Source organism: Amia ocellicauda, chromosome 5, assembly GCF_036373705.1.
Source record: "Amia ocellicauda isolate fAmiCal2 chromosome 5, fAmiCal2.hap1, whole genome shotgun sequence".
Classification (NCBI taxonomy): domain Eukaryota; kingdom Metazoa; phylum Chordata; class Actinopteri; order Amiiformes; family Amiidae; genus Amia; species Amia ocellicauda.
In genome coordinates this window covers 44,684,667-44,707,760 of record NC_089854.1, presented here as the reverse complement: position 1 = coordinate 44,707,760, position 23,094 = coordinate 44,684,667, and the positions used below count along the sequence as shown (strand labels likewise).

The 23,094-nt window shown below is 37.1% G+C and overlaps 1 protein-coding gene across 1 annotated transcript in view; it reads left to right on the top strand.

Moving 5' to 3' along the window:
* Window positions 1-4,187: 4,187 nt before the first annotated feature.
* btbd11b (BTB (POZ) domain containing 11b) overlaps window positions 4,188-23,094 on the top strand; it is a 133,642-nt gene continuing 114,735 nt past the window's right edge. Inside the window, exon 1 of the mRNA XM_066705402.1 lies at window positions 4,188-5,394. Coding sequence (XP_066561499.1) covers window positions 4,530-5,394 — 865 coding nt within the window. The 5' untranslated portion in view covers window positions 4,188-4,529. The remainder of the gene's footprint in view (window positions 5,395-23,094) is intronic.

The following is a 23,094-nucleotide window of genomic DNA, read 5'->3' as shown; positions in this document are numbered from 1 at the left end:
TTTTAAATCAACAGAATGAAAATACTGTTTATTCAGCACAAATAACGGGGGAATTGCACAAACCAGATATTGAAGAGTTGAATAAAACCAGGTCAGTTGTGCAGTTCAGTTAATATATTGGTATGGGGGTATTGAATTTAGCTGTTGCCACATTTCAGCAGCATGATGGAAATCAAAGCAGTCAATTAAACTACAATATTCACTAACAGGGGAGTTATATTACTATTTAAATAATTTGTATGTGTGTTTGTTTGTGCTTTCATAAACACTTGCACCCCAGGCCATTGGTTTGAATTAATTATATTGTATATTTGATTATTCCATTATATGAGATTTGTTTAATGCTTTGCATTATATCTATTAACATCCCTGTTGGATAAAATGTTCAAAACAACCCTTTGGAAAGTTCAGGATAAGGCCACCGCTTAACGAACATCATTCACTTAATGAACTACATGACCTGTCCACTGCACTGAAAACAACTAGTGCTTTTCCAACTTGCTATATCTGAATATGTTAGAAAAAAAACTTGAAACAGGAACTCTCAAGTGTAATACAAATAATTGTAATACTTGAATGTATTGGAAGAAGAAAGGTGTCTAAAATGGAAAGAAGAGGAAGAAGGTGAAGGAGTAGAAGAAACTTGTATCTGAAGTAGTAACACACAAATCATTTAACCAATTTAACAGCTATCCATTCATTCTATGGGCCCCAAAATCTCTTCCTGTGAATCTGATAGGCAGGCCAATTGGTAGTGTCAGGTACAGTGACAGGATGACAGAACAACTAAATGAAAGCTCCAGTGTCTTTTATATTGGTTTTATATTGGTTGCCTTTTTAAAAATGTTTGCAAAACATTTTCAGTAAACAAATAGATATCTAACTCTTGTTTGTATTTCAATACCTTTATATATTCACTAAATATATGGTGATTTCTGAGAGAGAGTGAAAACTGTCAAGGTTATTTACGCAGTTCTGATCAAACAATGGTATTGGCTTTGTTTCCCGGAGCAGAGTTGCAATACAGCATGTCATTCACAGAGGGCGCTCCAACCATATAGTGTTTGCATTGTCTGCATTGCAACAAAAGGTAAATAAAATGTAGAACTTTCTGTTACATACACATACATTATTCTGTTCTCTCTTTTAATTATAGGCAAGTCTGCAGCAATGAAAAGTGAGAATACATGCAGAAGAACAGCTTTGTTTTGAAAGAGCTGGCACTGGATTATAAAAGGTATACAATTATGTAATATGTTGGGCTCAGGCTTGTATTTGATCAGGGCTGTTAAAGCATTAGTATGTTCTTCATCTCACACTTGCTTTGACAAAAACAAGGATTGTATTAATTGAATCATGTGAAAGTGTGAATTTTATTCCGCCTCTTTTATAGTTGATGCAGTGTAGTTCCCAACAGATCATTTAATTTTTTTTCAATGAAAGCAATATATATATATATATATATATATATATATATATATATATATATATATATATATATATATATATATATATATATTCATATTAAAGATCAAAGACAATCATAACACATTAGCTCATCTCAATATAAATACCATAGGTCAGGAAGGGACAAATCCAGTCTTTGAGGGCTTTATTCCAGCAGGTTTTTTTATGTACTTTTCAAAACTTGCTGTTTAATACTTAAAAATTACAAGTGATTTTACTTATTATCATAATAGTTTAATTAAGTTATTAACATCTGGGTTGGGAAAAATAAACCAGCAGACCTTATTGAAAAGAAATAGTAGAAATAGTAGAAATCTCACACCTGTAACTGAAAGATGAATAAAGAGCGCATAGTGCTGTGTGGATGCAGTTGATAAATATTTAACATTACCTTCTGAACTGCTCCCATAGTGGACAATGTCATTACAGACCTATTGTTACACACTACCATTGGTACAACTATACATAATTCATACTTTAACTGTTTCTTTTGTTTGAGAAATTGTTGGCCAGCATGGACAAGCTCCATAGGCCAAGAAGTTACCATTCACTAAAAATATGCAATCGTGTTTTGTGCAGGATATGTATGGTAATTAATTAATCTCCTGTCATTACCCCAAAAATTGTATCATGCGATCCAGTTTACTTTCTTTTGGAGTGGTGTATGTGCTGCCTGTTTAGTTTCCCTCAGAGGTTTACTAGTTCCTGAAATAAGAGCCTTCAGAAAGAAATTAATCAGATAATTTACATTGTATAGGTATATATATGAATGATCATTAAACCACAAGATGTTAGTTACCTTACTAAATAAATAATTGACTCAAATGGTTACAAATAGCATTGCTGTCAGCTCTTGGTCATTGATTCTTTAAAGATGCCTATTAAATGTATAGTATCATATATCTTTAGAATCAGGGAAGGCTGACCCTGAACATTAGGAAGCAAATACATTTGGAATGGAACTTATTTAAAATTATCGGTACTCTATGGATTTCCGTAATTGCATTGAATCTGTCATTTAATCTCACTTATCCTTCCAAGATCAAAATTTGGATATTGAATCTGCCTCCATTTATGCTCCCTTCTACCAAATCAACGTAATTTATTCCTGTGACAATGTGTAACAGCTTTATCACATTGCCACTACATCAATCACCTAATAATTCAAAAACTGAGCCCTTCAAATATTTCAGCTAGTTGTTCATCTTTGAACTGTGGCCTATGTGGATGATGTGGTGAACAGAACAAAATACAATATTGCAGAGGTTGCATACATTTCATATGCCACATTACACAGCCCAGCAGCGATGCAAAAAATAGAGAGAAATGAAATCTTCAATATTCACATTCAGTCAAATGTTTGTTTTATGTTGTTAGACTCCAGGTTTAGACCTCTATGAGGAAAAACACACTTTGAGGCTCGCGTTTTTTCAGAATGAGAGAGCAAGAAGCATGTACATCTATCTGTGATTGTATCATGTGACATCATGAGAGTCTTTAAATACCACAGAAGAGAATTTCATCATTTCTACAGCAGCAACATCTATGAACTGGATGTTGTGCGCTGGAAACAAAAGGCATGCAACATGGAATTTGTTATTATATTCAGGGCCTTGTTAGTTAATGAATACACTAAGATAACACAAATAGGAATCCTTTATATGGAGGTTGGAAATTAGTACATTTCTTGTAATTAAGGCTACTCAACCAAGCATCATGTTTACTCATTACAAATGGAATGAAAATTATCATTTTGCAAATGTACAAGATGTATTATTCTGTTAATGGTGAATGGCTAATGCAATGACATGCATAAAATGTCGGTATTAGTTTTAGAATTGGTCTTTTTCTTTTCATTACTGTGTAAAGCTGAACTTCAAACCCAGCTGTCCTTTCATTAAATGGTGACCTTGACAGCTAATATTGTGTCTCCCAAATCAATTATAAACAGACCGAGTCGCAGGTCTGCAAGCATGTTATTCATTATTAATGAAAGATATTGGATTTCAAGTAAGATGTACAATTGACATATGTGTAATGCGGGCTATGTACACATTTTCCAGTTTTGTAGCTTACGGTACACATTGCCTTATCATAAAGCAAAAGCGTAGGAGTCAACAAAGAACACGGTGCATATAACTCATATTACTTGCTGGCTGTATAAGGACAACCAAACTTTTATTTTTTAAACTCAAATTGTAATAAAACACGACTCCATTTACAGATAGTCAAAAGATGTAAATTTCGTGAATATATATGCATTTTCGAAGATATCTATTTATTTCAAATGCAAGCAACAGATGTCTTATTATTATAAGAGGTATTCCTTATTTTTCCGGTAGATGAGTCATAAACGTGCATGTGGGGGGGGAGGGAGGAATCCATCCTCAGGTCAGTACTACTATGGTTCGCTCACCTGCACATAATCAAAAGAAGTGCTGTGTTAAAGGACATTGTGTAGGATCTGTTTCAAAGGCAGACATTTTAAATGAGGCGTACCGAAAAACGGCCCCTGTTTCCCAACCCAGACCACTGATAGACATCAGCACAGTTCATACAGCGAGCAGCTCTGCAACAGTTAAGCGTGCTCTGGATTCAAACCCCGACGCTGTCAGTTTCATTGTAGCAGTCTAGCGTTACAGCGGCGGCTGATTGGCTGCGGCGGGTGGGTGACGTTGGGATGGTCCCGCCCACCTCGCTAAGTTGCTTTGCAGTGGCTGATGCAGTTTAGTGTTCAATGCGCTCTCACTTTACGCGCATGAAGTTGGAGACAGAGAGAAATATTACATTTTGGATGACATATTTTCCATCCAGAGCAAGAAGGACACGGGGAGAACGAAGAACAGAAACTCCATTACACCAATAAGCGTTTATTCCTGCTAAACAATTGTGTTATTCAGTGTATCTAAAGCTATATGTGAAAAAGATAGCCTCGTCTTTTTACGCTCTGAAAAACAACACAAATACGGATTAGCTGGTCGTTTTGAGGGGTGATGGTGGGGGGGGGGACAGGTTTATTGGTATTTATTTAGTAAGGTACTCGTACAGTATGAGGTGCAGCCATGGCAAGGAGGGGTAAGACAGTTGTGAGGACCCTGGAGGATTTAACCCTTGATTCTGGCTATGGTGGAGCTGCGGATTCCTTCAGGTCGTCCAGCTTGTCCTTGTGTTGTTCAGACACGCACTTACCTTATGCCCATGGAGGAAACTGTTGGCATCTAACCGACTCCATGCATAGTCGCCACAACAGCCTGGACACTGTCAACACCGTGCTGGCGGAAGACACCGAGATCCTGGAGTGCTCCGGCCAGTGCGCCAAGCTTCCCGAGCTGGAGGATGTGCCCTGGAGCCTCGGCGAGGTGGAAAACGCCCTCAAGAAGGAGGAAGGGGTGAGTGTGGGGCAGCTGTCCAAGGAGATCCTGGCCAAGCTGTCCTCGCTGGTGAGTAGAGCGCTGGTGCGGATCGCCAAGGAAGCCCAGAGGCTCAGTTTGCGCTATGCCAAATGCACCAAGTATGAAGTCCAGAGCGCCATCAAGGTGGTCCTCTCCTGGACGCTGTCGGTCAACTGCATCACCGCGGCTCTCAGCGCCCTGTCGCTCTACAACATGAGCACGGGGGACAAGTTCAGCCGCGGCAAGTCGGCCAGGTGCGGGCTCATCTTCTCCGTGGGCAAGTTCTTCAGGTGGATGGTGGACAGCAGAGTGGCCGTGCGCATCCACGAGCACGCCGCCATCTACCTGAGCGCCTGCATGGAGAGCCTGTTCCGCGAGGTGTACACGCGGGTGCTGCACAGCGCGCACGTCGAGAAGGAGAACGGGCTGCCCAAGTTCACGGCCGAGTGTCTGGAGCAGGCGATCAACAACGACTCGGAGCTGTGGGGGCTGCTGCAGCCGTATCAGCATCTGATCTGTGGGAAAAACGCCAGTGGTAAGTTTGTTTCGCTCTCCGACGGGCGGCTGGGCTGTCAGGTAGTCCGTTGCTCTGTTTCGCAGTTGTTCGTTGGATGCTTTATTTGCGTGTCGTTCGTGGGGTGTTTTTTTAGGCAGTGCACATCGACCTGTTTTGCATATACAGCCTGCTGTGCTGTTCTAGTGTAAAGCAATATGACTCGGGGCGGTACAGTAGGCGACCCTAAAATTGCAGTCCAATTTGTGATCTCTTTCTTGGTATTGTCGGCCTGCTGGCGATTTCTCAGAATGCGGCAATCTAAATGCTAATTGGTTTAAAGTGTTCCTAATACACCGCCGTGGTATCTTTAATGTAGCATTAGTGATTATATTAATCTGTATTTTTCTTTCGAGTAGTTTGGCAAAGGCAGTTCAATTATTTGATGCTAATTCAATTTTAATGGTATTTAAGAAATATTAATAAGCATTCCTTCTACAATAATGGTGCAGAGTTATATCCACCATTTAAGCGGATTGTGATACCATATTTAATTTTATCATTGGTTTTAAGTAGGCTGTATTAATATTATTATCACTACTACTGCAACTACTACTAGCAGTAGCAGAAGTACATAATGATAATTTCAGTGTAATCTTACTACTACTACTTATATCATAATAATACGTACATTGATAGATGTTGTTTAATTATATTGGCTATTAATGCATATTAAAATGAGTTGTCACCATATATTTTCAGTAACTGGCTTTTAAATGGTCACTTTTCAGAAACATACGTGTGAATTAGCCATCCATAATTGTGAAATGAAAAAGAATTAAAGCAAATCAAATATAGAATCTACTAAAAATACTTTGACTATTGGGGGAGGGGGGTTTTGGATTGAGGGGATCAAAGAACATTGCATGCACTGTGATAGCAAATTAGTCTACATTCATATCTAAAAAAGAAGGGTTTTAATACAATTTTGTTAGGGGTCAGTCAAGGAAAAATACATTGGTGGTGATATTACATTAACTGATGATGTGTGTGCAGAGATGGAAACTTTTCTCAGAAGTGTTTGCTATACTTAGGATCATAATAATGACCCATTTTATTCATATGACATAACAAGCATGCTGCTGCAAGCTGCAATTACTGTACATGCGTTATCATTTACAAATCTCATTCACGGTTCAAAGATTATGGATCACAGTACATGCTATACTTAAAAACTGTGAATGAAGTTCCTGCTTTGTTAATTGCTTTTTAAACTACAAATGGTGCAAAATGTGTTTTGTGTTTTTTTATTTTTTAAGCAAAGTGTGACATAATTTGCTTTTGTTATGTTAGTCTTCACTTTCAGACGACATCTCTTTTAGTACTGCTTCCTATCAGATAGCTACTTTGCTTCCAGTCACATTGATCACTTTACAAGAAATCTGCTGTAGATTAATGTAACTCTCATTGTTTGTCTTAACCCAAATGACAAAAGGTGTAGTTTTCCTTACCCCTGAGTCCTGTGCGTTATTAAGGGTGGTGCTCTCGATGAGAGAGATTTCAGTTTAGATTTGTTGCTGCACTAAAATAAATGTATATTCAGACTTTTAATACTTTGGTCTTTATTTGACTTTATTTGAGCACTTTCCACAAGTTTGGGATGATTTCACAATCATACAGCTCTGGGAAAAAATAAGAGACCACTGCAATTTTTTTCTTAAATCAGCATCTCTGCATGTATGGCAGCCATTCTAGTCCATTCATATTTTGGAATTTGGGAGAAATGTTGTCAGTAGTTTATAGAATAAAACAAAAATGTCAATTTTACCCAAACACACACCTATAAATAGTAGAACCAAACTGATAATTTTGCAGTGGTCTCTTAATTTATTCCAGAGCTGTATAAGAGAGAGTTCAAGCATACCAGACTGCCTTTGAATGTTCAAGCCTAAAAAAAAAAGAAAAAAAAAAACCTTTTGTATTGGATGCATGGAGTGTGAAAGATTATATAAAAAGGGGAGCATTGTAGAGAACTGTAGCCTATTCTGTTTGTTATTAGTTAATCTGGTTGTGATCAATATATGGTTGAGTGGTAAAATTATTATTGGAGTCATGCACATTAGCTGTAGATTCTGATCAAGGCCAAACAATTAATTTTTTCTCTCTCTCTCCTTCTTGACCCAATAACACCCTCCACGTGCAGTGTAGAATCCAAATTTTAAGTGTCTGTGTTGTAAAGCAGTTTAGGGGGCAAATTATTTTGCTCTTGTTGGTACTGTGCAATACCTACACTACTGTGTGTACTATCACCTCCTCATTTGTGAGGGCTGTCTAGACACAACATGAGAAACAAATACAAAAATAACGAAATAATGGCATCTGTCAGTATGAGCCTTGGATTTGTTCCTGAGATTTTGAATCATCATTTTTCAAAGGCTGTATGAGACCTTCATTTGGAAGTGTCACTGGTATAACCTTCCTTTTAGGTATTTGTGATAATCTGCTTGCTGATGGCTATGTGTCTGTGTTATGAAATAAACACAGGCCTCACTGTCTGATACATCTGCTGCAGTGCTCTGATGTCACTGCCGTGCCATTGACAGTTTTCAGTCCAGCCCATGGATTCAATATTATGTGAAGAGCAAATAGTGACCTAGGACAGAACTGATTTTCAGTGGAGTGTATTGCTGGGAGTACTAACTTGTATTAGCTTGTGTCTTGCAAATTACAGTCTTAAGTGTTAAAACAGGTAACGGTGTGTAACTGTGTGTCCATGTACCTGTGCAGTCCCATGATAAGCATATAAACCAAAACAGATCAATCAAACAGCTCCATATAACACAAATAAAATATATTAACTGGAAACAAATTGGTAAGATGTAACCAAACTAGAAACAGAATTCAATTTTATTTGCCTGAGTTACATTGTGGCATTTCACTCATTAGAATGAATCACTATTTAAGAGAATACAGATGCAAATCAAGTTTTTTCAAACAGTGAATAGCAAAGGAAAATACTAATATTGTTACTTGTTGTATATTTGTTTTCAAACACATGTGAACACAATGTGGAATTATGTTAATTTCTCCTTTAGTATATATACAGTGAGGGAAAAAAGTATTTGATCCCCTGCTGATTTTGTACGTTTGCCCACTGACAAAGAAATGATCAGTCTATAATTTTAATGGTAGGTGTATTTTAACAGTGAGAGACAGAATAACAGCAAAATAATCCAGAAAAACGCATTTCAAAAAAGTTATAAATTGATTTGCATGTTAATGAGGGAAATAAGTATTTGATCCCCTATCAGTCAGCAAGGGAGTGCTCCTAATCTCAGCTCATTACCTGTATAAAAGACACTTGTCCACAGAAGCAATCAATCAATCAGATTCCAAACTCTCCACCATGGCCAAGACCAAAGAGCTGTCCAAGGATGTCAGGGACAAGATTGTAGACCTACACAAGGCTGGAATGGGCTACAAGACCATCGCCAAGCAGCTTGGTGAGAAGGTGACAACAGTTGGTGCGATTATTCGCAAATGGAAGAAACACAAAATAACTGTGAGTCTCCCTCGGTCTGGGGCTCCATGCAATATCTCACCTCGTGGAGTTTCAATGATCATGAGAACGGTGAGGAATCAGCCCAGAACTACATGGGAGGATCTTGTTAATGATCTCAAGGCAGCTGGGACCATAGTCACCAAGAAAACAATTGGTAACACAATATGCCGTGAAGGACTGAAATCCTGCAGCGCCCGCAAGGCCCCCCTGCTCAAGAAAGCACATGTACAGGCCCGTCTGAATTTTGCAATGAACATCTGAATGATTCAGAGGAGAACTGGGTGAAAGTGTTGTGGTCAGATGAGACCAAAATCGAGCTCTTTGGCATCAACACAACTCGCCGTGTTTGGAGGAGGAGGAATGACCCCAAGAATACCATCCCCACCGTCAAACATGGAGGTGGAAACATTATGCTTTGGGGCTGTTTTTCTGCTAAGGGGACAGGACAGCTGCACCGCATCAAAGGGACGATGGACAGGGCCATGTGCCGTCAAATCTTGGGTGAGAACCTCCTTCCCTCAGCCAGGGCATTGAAAATGGGTCGTGGATGGGTATTCCAGCATGACAATGACCCAAAACACACAGCCAAGGCAACAAAGGAGTGGCTCAAGAAGAAGCACATTAAGGTCCTGGAGTGGCCTAGCCAGTCTCCAGACCTTAATCCCATAGAAAATCTGTGGAGGGAGCTGAAGGTTCGAGTTGCCAAACGTCAGCCTTGAAACCTTAATGACTTGGAGAGGATCTGCAAAGAGGAGTGGGACAAAATCCCTCCTGAGATTGTGCAAACCTGGTGGCCAACTACAGAGAAACGTCTGACCTCTGTGATTGCCAACAAGGGTTTTGCCACCAAGTACTAAGTCGAAGGGGTCAAATACTTATTTCCCTCGTTAACATGCAAATCAATTCATAACTTTTTTGAAATGCATTTTTCTGGATTTTGTTGTTGTTATTCTGTCTCTCACTGTTAAAATACACCTACCATTAAAATTATAGACTGATCATTTTTTTGTCAGTGGGCAAACGTACAAAATCGCAGGGGATCAAATACTTTTTTCCCCCACTGTATATATGTTTCAAAACTTACTTATTTGGGTGTCAAGTGACATGTGACTGTTCCCCAGTCTCTTTTTGTTTGGAATTCTATATTGATATCCAGCTAAAGCAGAGAAATTAGTTTTGTTTTCCTGGGTAACATTTGTAACATTTGTCACAGTCTCTGCATTTTGCATTGGCAAAAGTCCAAGACTTAATGGCAGGTTTATTCAGGTTAGTATCACTGGTTTACACTGGCTTTAGACATATCCTTTTGAAATGGTGCCTAATGATTAAGGCCCTTGGAATCCATGGGTCTATGTTTTTCAATCCAAAACTTTTCATTTATTTGTCAGTCAAGTCATTCCAATGAGACCAATTTGGCAGGTGTGGTTGCTTGTGTTATTTTCCTTTGATAAATACATAAACCAAAAAAATAAATTCAGAGATAAAGCTTGTGCTTCAACATCATTGGTCTTTTTGTAATATCAGGGTGTAGGATAGGCTTTTAGATATTTACCAGATTAAACCTAGGAGCCCCTTAAAGTGCATTTAAATCAGCTAATGGAGCTTTCAAACTTTACATCTTTCATCAACTAGAAAGAGCCAGCAATGGCTGATATAGCTATTGTAAGTCAAATGCACTGCACTTTCTACTAACCATGGAGAAACTTAACCTTGCAAACCAGTGTTGTCAGTTAGAAAAAACATTTTCAAGATACGACTCACATTCATGTAAACCTTTATAATGCTCTACATGTATAATGTGCAGTAGGTTTTCCCCTCGTCGACTTTGGCCTGCATTTGTGTTTGCTTATTTATGTAAATGTTTCATATTTCACAGTGTTTCATAGCTGAATATGTCAATGTAAAACCAGAGATAGAATTTTGCTTGAGGAAATAGAATTAGAGTGGGCCTGTGGATATTTGATCAGTATACCTATAGATAGAGAGATGTAGATGTATATACACATAGGAGTTACCTGTAGTAACATATCCTGTGCACCCTATTTTTAAATATTTAGTCAAAATGATAATGTCTAGAGCTCCTGCAGCTTTGCCTCTGAGAAAATGTTAATCTTTTAATTGGATATATGATCACTAGCCTCAGAAAGTTTCTCCTGAGACCCTCTCTTAACAAGCATAGGTTTCCAATGCTCGTCCAGCTTTAAGTTTGCAGGTGGGATTAGACTGCAGTGATGGTCTGCTTTGGCTTCCACACAGTCGACGTCGGAAATGATTCGGAAATGTCCAGAAGAGATTGGTGATTTGTGTGTCCTGAAGAAAATTTGTGCATCCCCTATTTCTCTCTCCATATTCAATAATAAAGAGAATCGTTTGCATTTGACACAGTCTGTCCTCATTCCCCCTCTCTGATTATCAGCTTGTTCTGCACTGCCTTCTGCTGGGGATTCACTGTGCTGGTTTAAATATGAGCCTTCTTTGGATGCTTAAGTGGGAAGCCAATGCAGGGGCTACGTTACTCACTCAAGGTCATTTCATGAGTCAGAGTCTGAACCGAGCTTTCAGAATCCTGCTTGTCATTCCAGTAATCACTATGGTGCAGATCTGCCCGGCCTTTAGTCCTGGAGTCTCCTGAACATGGGACTAGAGACGTATCTCGGGGGCGATTTATAATCGGGAATATATATATATATATTTTTTTTTTCCTCAGATATTAATGAGTTTAATCAGCCTATCATGGGAGCAGCCTTCTATGCCTGGAAGTTTTTAACTTCTCTTTTAAAAATAATCCAAATGTAAAGTGGAATAATAAACTTAACCCAACACACAATCTGTATGATTTAAAAAAAAAAAATTCTTACACCTCTAGGTATCATTGCTGCAAGGTACAAGGGTAATAATATAGGAAACAATTACCTATTTTTAAGCTAGATCATTTGAAATATGCATAATAATATAACATTAATATTTTCAACAATTATTATTTTGTTTTTGTTTTTGCGGCGTTAGTTAAATGTCTCTATCTTCAGTGTTGCTTGAAGATTTTTCATGGACAAGATTGTATGAATTGCCATCTCAGTGATTTTATGTCATTTCATACATTTAGATGGATATGGATAATTTGCTCCAATCTTGGAGACAGACATCGTAATAGAACATGCTATATACTGGTACATATCGAAATGGAAAACTGGGAAAGCAAGCATACATTCTAGCAATAATACAGGAAGGAGCATGTTCAACAGCAACAACATCCCAAATCTCTAGGGGCATTTTGGAACCTCTTTATGCCAAAGCTAATCAACTTGTGTACATAAAGTCAATGCATGCATGCAAAACACCACTTGGAGAAAAAAAAAAAAAATCTTTGTAAATTAAACTCACATTTATTGTGCTCTCTGGTTGCAAGGAGGCAAAGTTTGTGCCTTTGCTATCAGGATTGACAACCATCTGTGACTGAGTGCGCATCGTATTATTTAACTATAATGTCTTGCAACCCAAACATTCCTTAAAAAAGTACACTATTAATTAAAAAGGCTTAATGCTCTGAATATGATTGAAGAACATTTTGCATATATTAAAATTAGCCACATATTTTTAACATAACCATACCAGTGATATGAATGCAATTCATTAAGCTAATACAAATGTTCATATATTAAGATGTAGACCTATTGAAAGCTTGATTGATTTAATGCACCAATTCCTGTTCTACACATCCCTTTGTAATTACTGCATCTCATGTGAGCCTCATATTGAGAAAGTTAAATGAATAAACATTTCTGCTTGTCTCCCTGCAGTAATTTAGCAGACTTATTAGGGAATCAAAATTGAGTTCAGAAAGTTAAGATTGAATTTGTGAAGCATACATTAGAAATATAATGAGATACATTTCAACAATTCTAAAGCTACCACTTAAGGGGAAACCAGTTAAGAGGGACGTTTATTAGAGTTTGGTGCATGTAAGTTCCACAAGAGGAAACTTTTTTTAGAGCATCAGTGAATTATTATGACACATTTGACTTTCATTTATTGTGTTTTATGTCATGATCAAAGTCCTACAATTGAAAACATGTACAGTTCAAAAGTTTATTCATATGAAACTAGTCAGCTTATCATTGACTGGTAGTGGTTTCATGTTTTAATAAATTGTGCTGCAATAACAATATGTCAGTCAGTCAGTCTATCTTTCTACCTTTCACACCAGTAATGTTCTCAGGAAAAAATAAAAGCCCCCACAGAGGACTCTAAAATAACGAGTCATAAATCTGTAATCTTAGAATCTTGTCTAATTCTCACTCTCCATATGCACCATTAGAAACAACATACATTTAGTTAGATATTATCTGTTATAAGATTTGAATAAATTATTTAGTCCAGGTTGAGATGTTATTTTTCTTCTTAAAGTGACTAATCCACTTTTGGATACACCGCAGGCAAAAAATAGACACTGACTTGAAGGTGAAAACAGATGCCTTGTGTCTGTAATTACACTTTACAAGTCACTATAATAATAAAATGCAAAATGGTCTTGCCAAGTTAATTAACAGAAAGCGCTTAATTGAACTGAACTGCTTTGTGCAGGCGCTGTTCTCGTACAGTAAAACGCTTGCAGGCAGAACAAGCTTATTACTTTATTGTGGCACACTCATATCAGTGTACATGAAACCACCTGCCAGGTAAGACCAAGCCTTCCTCTTCAGCTGTGGAGTCAAGTTTGGTAATTGAACCAGCTGGAAATGAGGGCTCTACTGTAGGGGACCCCACACTGATAGAAGGTCTTGGGTTTATGAAGCAAAACTTTTTCTGAGAGGCCAGCTTATTGATGAAATGGTGGGCCCTCTCCTTTTTTCATTAAAGAGCAACTGCTGCATCTCCAAGCCAGAGGAAAAGCAGATGGCACAAAGGCCGGGTAGTAATGGCCCCTGAACTGCTCCTCTCCTCTCACCTGTGAAAATACATGATATTAAATCTCATTCTGTCTGATATAGAAATAGGGACACCGTATGCGTTGTATTTGTCATCCTAAATCAGAAAAATTCCTCATATCTGTTTAGCTATGGGGTCATTTTATTTGTTTGTTATGTTATGTAATACCAGAGTGTTTTATTCATTACTCTTTTGCATGTGCCAGATTTTTCTTCGGATCTTTACTGCTCAGTAAACAACTTCCTTGATTATAGTGGTTTGTTGTGTATCCGTTGCTGTTTTATCTATGCCAAATATCTTTAAGTTTAGAGATGAGACATTTCTCTCTTTTATTTTTATTTTTGTATTGTTTACTTAGGCTTAGGTTTCTGTATTTAATTACTGTTTGTCAGAATCAAATGTGCCAAAGGAATATAAGCTTGCTACTCGTAATAATTAGCTTCAGTAATTTTTGTGAACAACAATACTAATTCATTTATATTGCATTTGTTATCGTTAAGAATAAAATAAATGAACTAATTTGGTTTAAATTATCTTGTTTAATTGAAAGCAGTCTTGAGTTTATTCAGGTAAACCAGAGACATGTGCAGCTATAGTATTGCCAATGTATTATATTATTGTAAGAAAAGTAATTTAAGAATGGTCTTCAATCCCAAAATTGTTTCCATCATTTAGTTGCTGGCCAAGTATCTTCCTAAAATTCAGTGAGTAATTGAATTGTGTTTCCAATAAGCACTGCCTTTGTCAAGAAATTGGATCTGACCTCAATATGAGTATTTGTACTTGTTTTTCAGACTTTGCTTCCTAAAAGAAAATATTGAATAATGTTGAATTTATATTGTATATCAACATTTATGATTGTTGAAGTGGTGAATCTAAATGGAAACCACACATTTACAATAACAGCTTCTTCCTGTATATAGGATGAGTCATTTGTATCACATTTGCCAGTGGCAATAGTTAGGTTTTGCTAAATTATATTCCATACAGTTTTAATACGTTGATTAAATACCTGTTCCTTCGTATTTATATTCAGACAGTAATTTTATAATTCTGATGCTGGTTACTGAGTGAAATACTAAGCTAACCCTTAGGCCTCAGACTACATTCAGCAACAGCAGGTAGCAATCAGAATTTCAATTTGGGTGGACTCTAAAATCAGTTTATAATTATTATTTCAAATTGTGCTACAAGTGACCCACAAAGGAGGTATTTTTTAACCTGGGACATTTGATGCTGCTGCTTCAAAAGGTGAGCATTTATTTAATTGTATTTACAATTGACTGATCCAGAGAAAGTAGACCTTGAAAAAATATAAAGGGAAAACACAAAAACAAAGACTGTACTGTACTGGTTCAAATTGACATAGCCATGTAAGTTCAAGCATGAAAGTATTTTCTTGGACAAGCAGGCAAAAGAAATGCCCAGGAACGAGAATGGAAATGTTAAGGGGCCCAGATGGCAACATAATCCAACATTCTTAAACGCTTAAATACAGGATTGACTTCAAATGACAGTGAAGATGTTATGTAGCAAAGTTCTTTTGCTAGAAAGCAAAATAAACAAAAGTGTTCACTAATGCATTCCACATGCTAAGGGTAGGCCATGCAATGTGAAAATCTGCACAGTTAAGTGGGCCATCATATGCGTTTGACTCAGTGTGACACCCTGTGTTCCAGACAGCACTGTGTTTGGGTTTGACATTGTAGGGCGGGGGGTAGGTAGCGTTTTTTTCTCGTTCTCCATCTGCCTTGTAATATTTGTAACATTTAAAAGCTAGCAAATTAATTTTGAAAAATTATGGAATGCTAAGTGTATGTATGTGTATATATATATATATATATATATATATATATGTGTGTGTGTGTCTATTATGTTGGAAAATTATCTTTTATATGAAAACTGACATGGGGGATTGGTGCTTTACTCTGTAATCTGTTTCGTTCTCAACAAGAGGAAATTAGGGTGACAGGCACTTGGCAGATTCTGCAGTAAGGTAGATTGTGCACGATTGCCCTGAGGCTTCAGACACTCGGCACTCTCTCTTGCTAGACCTGAGTCTTACTTTCCCACTGGTGTCAGATTCTTGTGGAATGAAAAGTGCTTTTTGGTTTACAATCAGAACAGGAAACTGGCCTTCTGTGGCATAGGCAGCTTGCCCATTGTTGCTTGGGCTGGGAAGATTTTTTTTTCCATTAAAAAAAAATACAAATGAAAAATGAATGGAGTAACATGAACCCAGAGCCCAGGGTGTTTGTTCAAAATAGTTCTAAAACATGTCCCAACTTAGCCAGCTGAGCTTGGTGTATTTTTTTGTTCTCCTCAAGTGCTTTCGCTTCACACAGCTGCTGGTATGCTCGTCGCCACATAATTACCAAGAGTGATGATACGTAAAGAAAAATCGAGCATGCATTTTGCTGCTGGAATTTGGATGGAGCTCGGCTGCAGGAACAGTTTAACATTCTGAGCCAGACGCTCACAACCTCGGTGACAGATGATGTCACTAAACAACACCATTTTAGAAATGGCTGAGGGAAACAGAAATCCCCTTTTTTTGGTCGCCGTTCAGAATAAATAACTGTTTCAGAATGTGCAGCAAAAACCACACAAACTACAGCAAGAGCGTTGCGTAAAATAATTGGCAGTGCTGCTCCAAGAAGAATACAACAAAGACAAATGATTAAGGCAGATCCGGTATGGGGACGGATAGTGATTTTAATATTAACAATATAATGCACACAAATGTCTTAACCACCTTGTTAGGATTCACTGCAGGATAATAAGTCCTTCAGACTGCTTGACATTTGCAGTAGGAGATTGATGCCATAGGCAGCATTGGGGATGATGGCCATAGTGTTTGCCAATATTTGTTCTTTTAAAGAAAGCCAGAAGAGTCACTTGTAACACAGACATATGGTGGACTGATTGTTGATTCCCATCCATCCTTAATCTAGAAATTATAAAAGGATGGATGGATTCCTCCTCCATTGTTTTAATTAATTAATCAATTGCACGATTTATTTGTAGTGCAGACTGACGTGTTGCAAGATCATTTTAAAGTGCTTAATGTCAAATTAACGCTCATAACAGGTACAAACCTGTTAATTTCTATTGAGCAATGCATGGTACAATAAATGTATCCTCTCTACTCTGGGCACAGAGATGTCTGCACTGTAGCTCTTGTTATTGGTCAGTGATGGAGAATTTATTTTTATACAGTACTGTGCAAAAGTTTTAGGCAAAAATGCTGTAAATTAATGTAAATTCTGACCAGACTTCTCCGGACAGTAGATGGGTGTACCAGGGTCCCACTGTTTTCTGCCAATTCTGAGCTGATGGCACAGCTGGACATCTTCCGATTGCGAAGGGAACTAAGAATGATGTGTCTTTCATCTGCTGCAGTAAGTTTCCTTGGCCGACCACTGCTTCTACGGTTCTCAACATTGCCTGTTTCTTTGTGCGTCTTCAAAAGAGCTTGGACAGCACATCTGGAAACCCCTGTCTGCCTTGAAATGTCTGCTTTGCTGATGCAGTATAACTGCCTTGTGTCTTGTTGTTGTGCTCAGTCTTGCCATGGTGTATGACTTTGGACAGTAAACTGTCTTCAACAACCTCACCTTGTTAGCTGAGTTTGGCTGTTCCTCACCCAGTTTTATTCCTCCTACACAGCTGTTTCTGTTCCATGATTGTGTTTCAACCTACATATTGAATTGATGATCATTAGCACCTGTTTGGTATAATTGTTTAATCATACACCTGACTATATGCCTACAAAAATCCCTGACTTTGTGCAAATGTACCTAGAAGAATTGATGCTTTTTTGAAGGCAAAGGGTGGTCACACCAAATATGGATTTGATTTAGATTTTTCTTCTGTTTACTCACTTTGCATTTAGTTAATTGATGAATATAATCTATTAACATGTCTATTTTTGAAAGCATTCTTACTTTATATTTTTTCACACCTTCCTAAAACTTTTGCACAGTACTGTATGTAGGTCTGCCACTACTTTTTTTCATACTTGTTTTTTGTTTTCCTTTGATGATGAGTTGCTTTGTTTATAAGAACATAAACCTAAAGAAGATGACATGTAAAATACAAACAAAACTATTATTTTGCAGTTTACTGCATACGTTTAAGGCCTGTATATACCACAGTAATAATGTATTTTACTACTATTTGTACTGTGAATAATGCAGTACAAAACATATAATCACAGGTTTACTTATTTGATCTCCTGCTGATTACTTATAAGATGTAAAACTGTTGCCTTCAGTTTTGGGGTAAAAGAAAACATCTTTGGCAGACATACGTATTTGATTTTGCTCATCATTTCAGATTTGTTTATTGAAGGATAAAAGTGATTAATTTTTCAGAGTCTGGGAATAAACAAAGAGAGCTTTTGATTTCTGTAGGCTTTTTTGAAAACATGAACATTACCTTTTGAATGCAGACGTCACACAGAGTTAATCTATAATCTACAAACCCACAGCCAGAAAGCAGCCTTTTCAGCTCTCAGAATGAAAGCAGTGTAATTAAAAAAAAAAAAAAACCTTTGAAGAGCACATCGTTTTTGGAATTCCCCATTTGTCTTACTAATGGCATTGATGCTCACAGTTCAGAATTAGATCTGACGTTCTCCTGACTCCAGGATTTTGTGATTCTGAGCCATCATTTTGATCCTCCCCCCTGCCCCCCCCCTTTATGATCAGACATTAATTTTCATCAGGTCAGGGGCACTGATCATCTGAGTCAAAATGGAATGAAAAATCCCAGCTACAGCAATATCAAGTGCATTACTCTCCAAGGATAAGTTGGCAGTGTGCTGAAGCCTGTTTTTTAGTGTTAACAAGATGACATGTCCATTGCAGAGGGGAAAGAAAAAAAACTGTTTGCAATTTATAGTTTAATTCACTTTTCTGTAGTTCAGACAACCCCCTATAGAAGTAGATGGAAGAAGTAGTGATTGAAATAATTGAGTTATTATGGCCTTAACCATAAGGGCTAAGGGAACGACAGACTGGCCATGAGGACAAGGCCATCGCCATCGCCCCCCCCACCCCACCCCGACATGGTGGCTGGAGCCAAGGGTCCGCTGCAAAGGCAGAGACTGGGGAGACAGAGGGATGTTGTTCTGAGGTTAAGCAAGCAGGAAAGTTTGATGGGGGTTGTCTTCTTACCAAACTTTAGTCTTAAACTCCATAAAAAACAAATTGACAGATTCAGCTGTTTTTGTTTTTTGTTTTTTCTTTCAGGTCATCTTTGCACTTCTGGTGGCAGTTGATTACAGCCCCTTTAAAAAGCTTCATATAATATCTGACATCAGTTACAATACTCTGAGTGAGCTGTGATGAATAGATTTAAGAAGCATGAAAACTTACGTTTCTAAAATATCTTCACCACACATGAAACTGTTTTCGGAGATATATAAATATTGCTGTTTGATGTGACAGTGAGGTCTTCAACATATTATTATTATGATTATTTATTTCTTAGCAGATGCCCCTGGCCCGGGGGACTTACAAAATAAGAGCAATACAAAGTGCAATAATACAGTTCAATAATACAGTGCAGTTCAAGGCATAATACATTTTACAAATTAAAATTTACACAAGTGTATACAAGATATACAGTAAACAATATAGAAGGTCTTGCATCCTAAACTGTAAAAGCAGACAAGATGTTAAGTCACAGTCAGGGGCCAAGGGAAAGGGAGCATAGGGGAAATCAAAATAAACAATACGAGTACTAGTAATGGAAAGCAAGGATGACAAAATGATGTTTAAGTGCCAGGAGGGAGTTGCAGTAGTCCAGGCGGGAGAGGACCAGTGACTGACAAGTTTACGGATTAGTTTAATTAGATCATTCATGATTTACATATATTCATTGTGGAGAATCATTTTTTAATGTATACTAAACACATCAGTACTATATAGATATATTAGTATTTCTGTTAAAATGTATTGGTCTATATAAAGGCATTTCATGTAGAATGACAGATTGCTACTGGTGCAAATAAAATGTGTGCTCATTATTTTATACATTATTTTTATTTATTTATTTATTTATTTATTTATTAATTAGCAGACACCCTTGTCCAGGGCGACTTGCAAAATATAAGCGCAATACAAAGTGCAATAATACAGTGCAAGTCAAGGCATAATACATTATTTTATACATTATAAAGTCTATACAATCAAATCAGTTTAATATTAAATGCCATTGCCTACTGTTCAGGATGCCTAAATGACTGACATCCAGCTGCTGTTAATTAAAGGACTGGAACATTTTGCACACATATCAATATCTTTGTTCAAATATCTTTCAGCTTCAATAATAATGATAATATGAATACAGCAGTAATTATTAGGAATGTATATCTTGATCAAGTGCTGTAACAATTAAATTGCTTGTGTTTGTGCAGGAGGTCACTTTGGTACTTTCAGGAAGGTGAGCATATTTGCATTTGTAAAGGGTATTAAGTTGTCCTAAAGAATGCAAGTTTTGGAAATCATTGGAATCATATTCAATCATGGTAATCCTGACAGGTAAGCAAAGATATTTAATATGATGTTGATAGGTTTATGAACCCTTTGGGTTACTCCACATCTGGAAACTGGAGCTCAAATTACAGTGTTCAGCGGTCTGTCGGTTTTATGTCTGTCTTGTCACTTGATAATACTATGTAAGGCATATCACAAGCCCGCTGCCATGTTTATTTATGCCACTATTGCACCACTCTGACATTGTGTGCTTTATTAGCAGACCGAGTATACATTCCACATGTGGGTGAGAAACAAAACAAAACAAAACAATGGCATGTTCCTCAGTTATGCCAGGGCTGAAAATGTTAACCTTTATTACTATAAAGAATGCAGAGTTCCATAACTTTATATGGTGTATCAAAACCATGTGCTTTCACAAGGTTCCTGTACAGACTACCACCCACTTTATACAGGACGTTACTGTAGTATGCCAAACCAGCACAGCAGTGTACCACATGTCCACAATGTTAATGATCCCTCTACACTCTGCTGTATGGCACAAGCCAGTTCATTCAATCCACCACAGTAACACACAACTGGTATTGTATAATGACTAGAAAAAAACAAAGCATCCAGCTGCTGTTAATTAAAGGATTGGAGTACAACTGAAACTCATTGGAACTTTGGTCTTATCCAGCAGTTATTTCAGTACAGCATCACGTCCTGGCATTTACAGGCAGTCCTGTTTTGTATATCAGACCCAGATACGCTCCCATCTGCAAATTGAAAATATTATTTTTAGCCACCAAGGGGTTGTGCCTAAAAGGAAAAAATCTGAAGTGATTTCCTAAATAAATGTAGGCTTTGTAGCCAGCACTTTCCAAGTTTATCTTATTTTGCGGGTAATTACTTTTTATAATTTCCAGTGGATTAAAATAGTAGCAGAAGCTCTGCACTGCAGAAAATATTAAAGACATGAGTGGGTTATCTGTGTTCCTTTTTCACTTCAACCAAGTTGTACTCTTTTTACTTTCCTGGAGGTTGAGCGGCTTTAGAAACACAAAAAGGAATGATTATCACATGATTTAAACATTAAAGCTGCCAATTGTATTGACTCTGAGCAACCCAGCTTGATTCCCTGACAGCCTGTGGCTATTCTGCTTTTCTCCAACTGAGGTCATAGTTGAAAGGAATTGATAATTCTACATACTTGGTAAAAAATGATATAAATACCAGTATAATTTCAATGTCATGTCATTACATGGTCCATTTCCCTTTACCTCTTAGACTGATACTGATTTGGAATGATACTTTGCCCCAGTCACAAAATGTTATAAAATGAGGCAATTACAGATTTTAAATAGTCTAATTATTCTTTGCCCTTGAAATACATAGAGGTTTAAATGCAGGGGGTTCTTTACACTTGTGGGATGATGTGTTAGATTAATGACAATACGTAACACAGCCCATTGAGGCAGAGAAAACACTGCTGTTCTGAATCGGAGGTCATTTGTCTTCTTTAGACCTTATTAGAAGGACTGCCCATACCAACAGAATGGATCAGCTAATGAGTGCGGGTTAAAACACACCTATGTATGTTAATAGTTTAGTTTTGGCACTACATACAATCTATCTATCTATTCAAGTCAATAACAGGATTTTTTTTAAGTAAACATTAATTTAAAATGTAAAAAATAATAATAAAAAATATGTCCTGAATGTAGGATGTAAGTTTTCAATAACAAGATTTTATTAATTGCAATTTTACACACATTGCTTCTATGTTACAGTGTTCTTCTGGTCTCATTCATGTAGGACAACCTAAAAAGAATCAGAATTACAGAACATAAAGCAGTGATGAGGAATACAGATTCTGCCATCGCCAGACATTATGAAGCAGTAAATCATGGGGCTTCGACAAGTCTGACATTTCTAGGGATTGAAAAAGTCTTGGCATTGGTTAGAGGTGGTAATATAATTAAGCAATTGTTATAAAGAAAAGGTTTTTGGATACAGACATTGATAAATAATAAAACAATAAAACCTTAGATTTGAGTTTTTAATGTATTAATTGATTTATTGCAGACTTAGGTTTTGAGTAGAGTTATGTATAATCTTTATCAGCTGTGTGAAAAATAATAAATAAATCAGACGAAATTCATATTGTATTTATAGTGAAAATATGTAGGCCTAGGCCTAATATGCGTAAAATGTTAATGTTTTATGCCTTATTCTGGTAAATGATTGTATTGAATTATTAATTGTATTCATTGGCTGTAAAATCTGATTGTCTATAACCAATTAGTGGGGCCCAGGTATTGAGGAATAGCCTATGTAATGACTTGATCAACTGTGTTTTTAAACTTTAATCTGTGGCCCTGATGAAGAATATGCAAGTTTTTAAATGCATTGCATTATATGGATTAGATAAAGTGTAGTTTTTGAATGGGATACTTAGTGTTTTCACTTTAATTGAGCTGTTCATCATTGTAAGGATCTGCCACACCAGTCTCTGCTGCTCATAAGTGTTGTTTTTCCTTTGTGGAAAGCTGTGGAAAGTTATTTTCTGCACATAAATGTTCTGTTTGATTCTATATACATTAAAAATAATGTATGCTTTGTGTCTTGTGAAAATACTTCAGAAATAATTTTGACAAAACAAAGAGTACAAAGGGGGATTTTATAAATTGCTTACTTAAACCTATACAGAATATGATATTTCTCGTTCATTGATGGGGGAATGAATGGGTGGTAATGGATTATTATTAT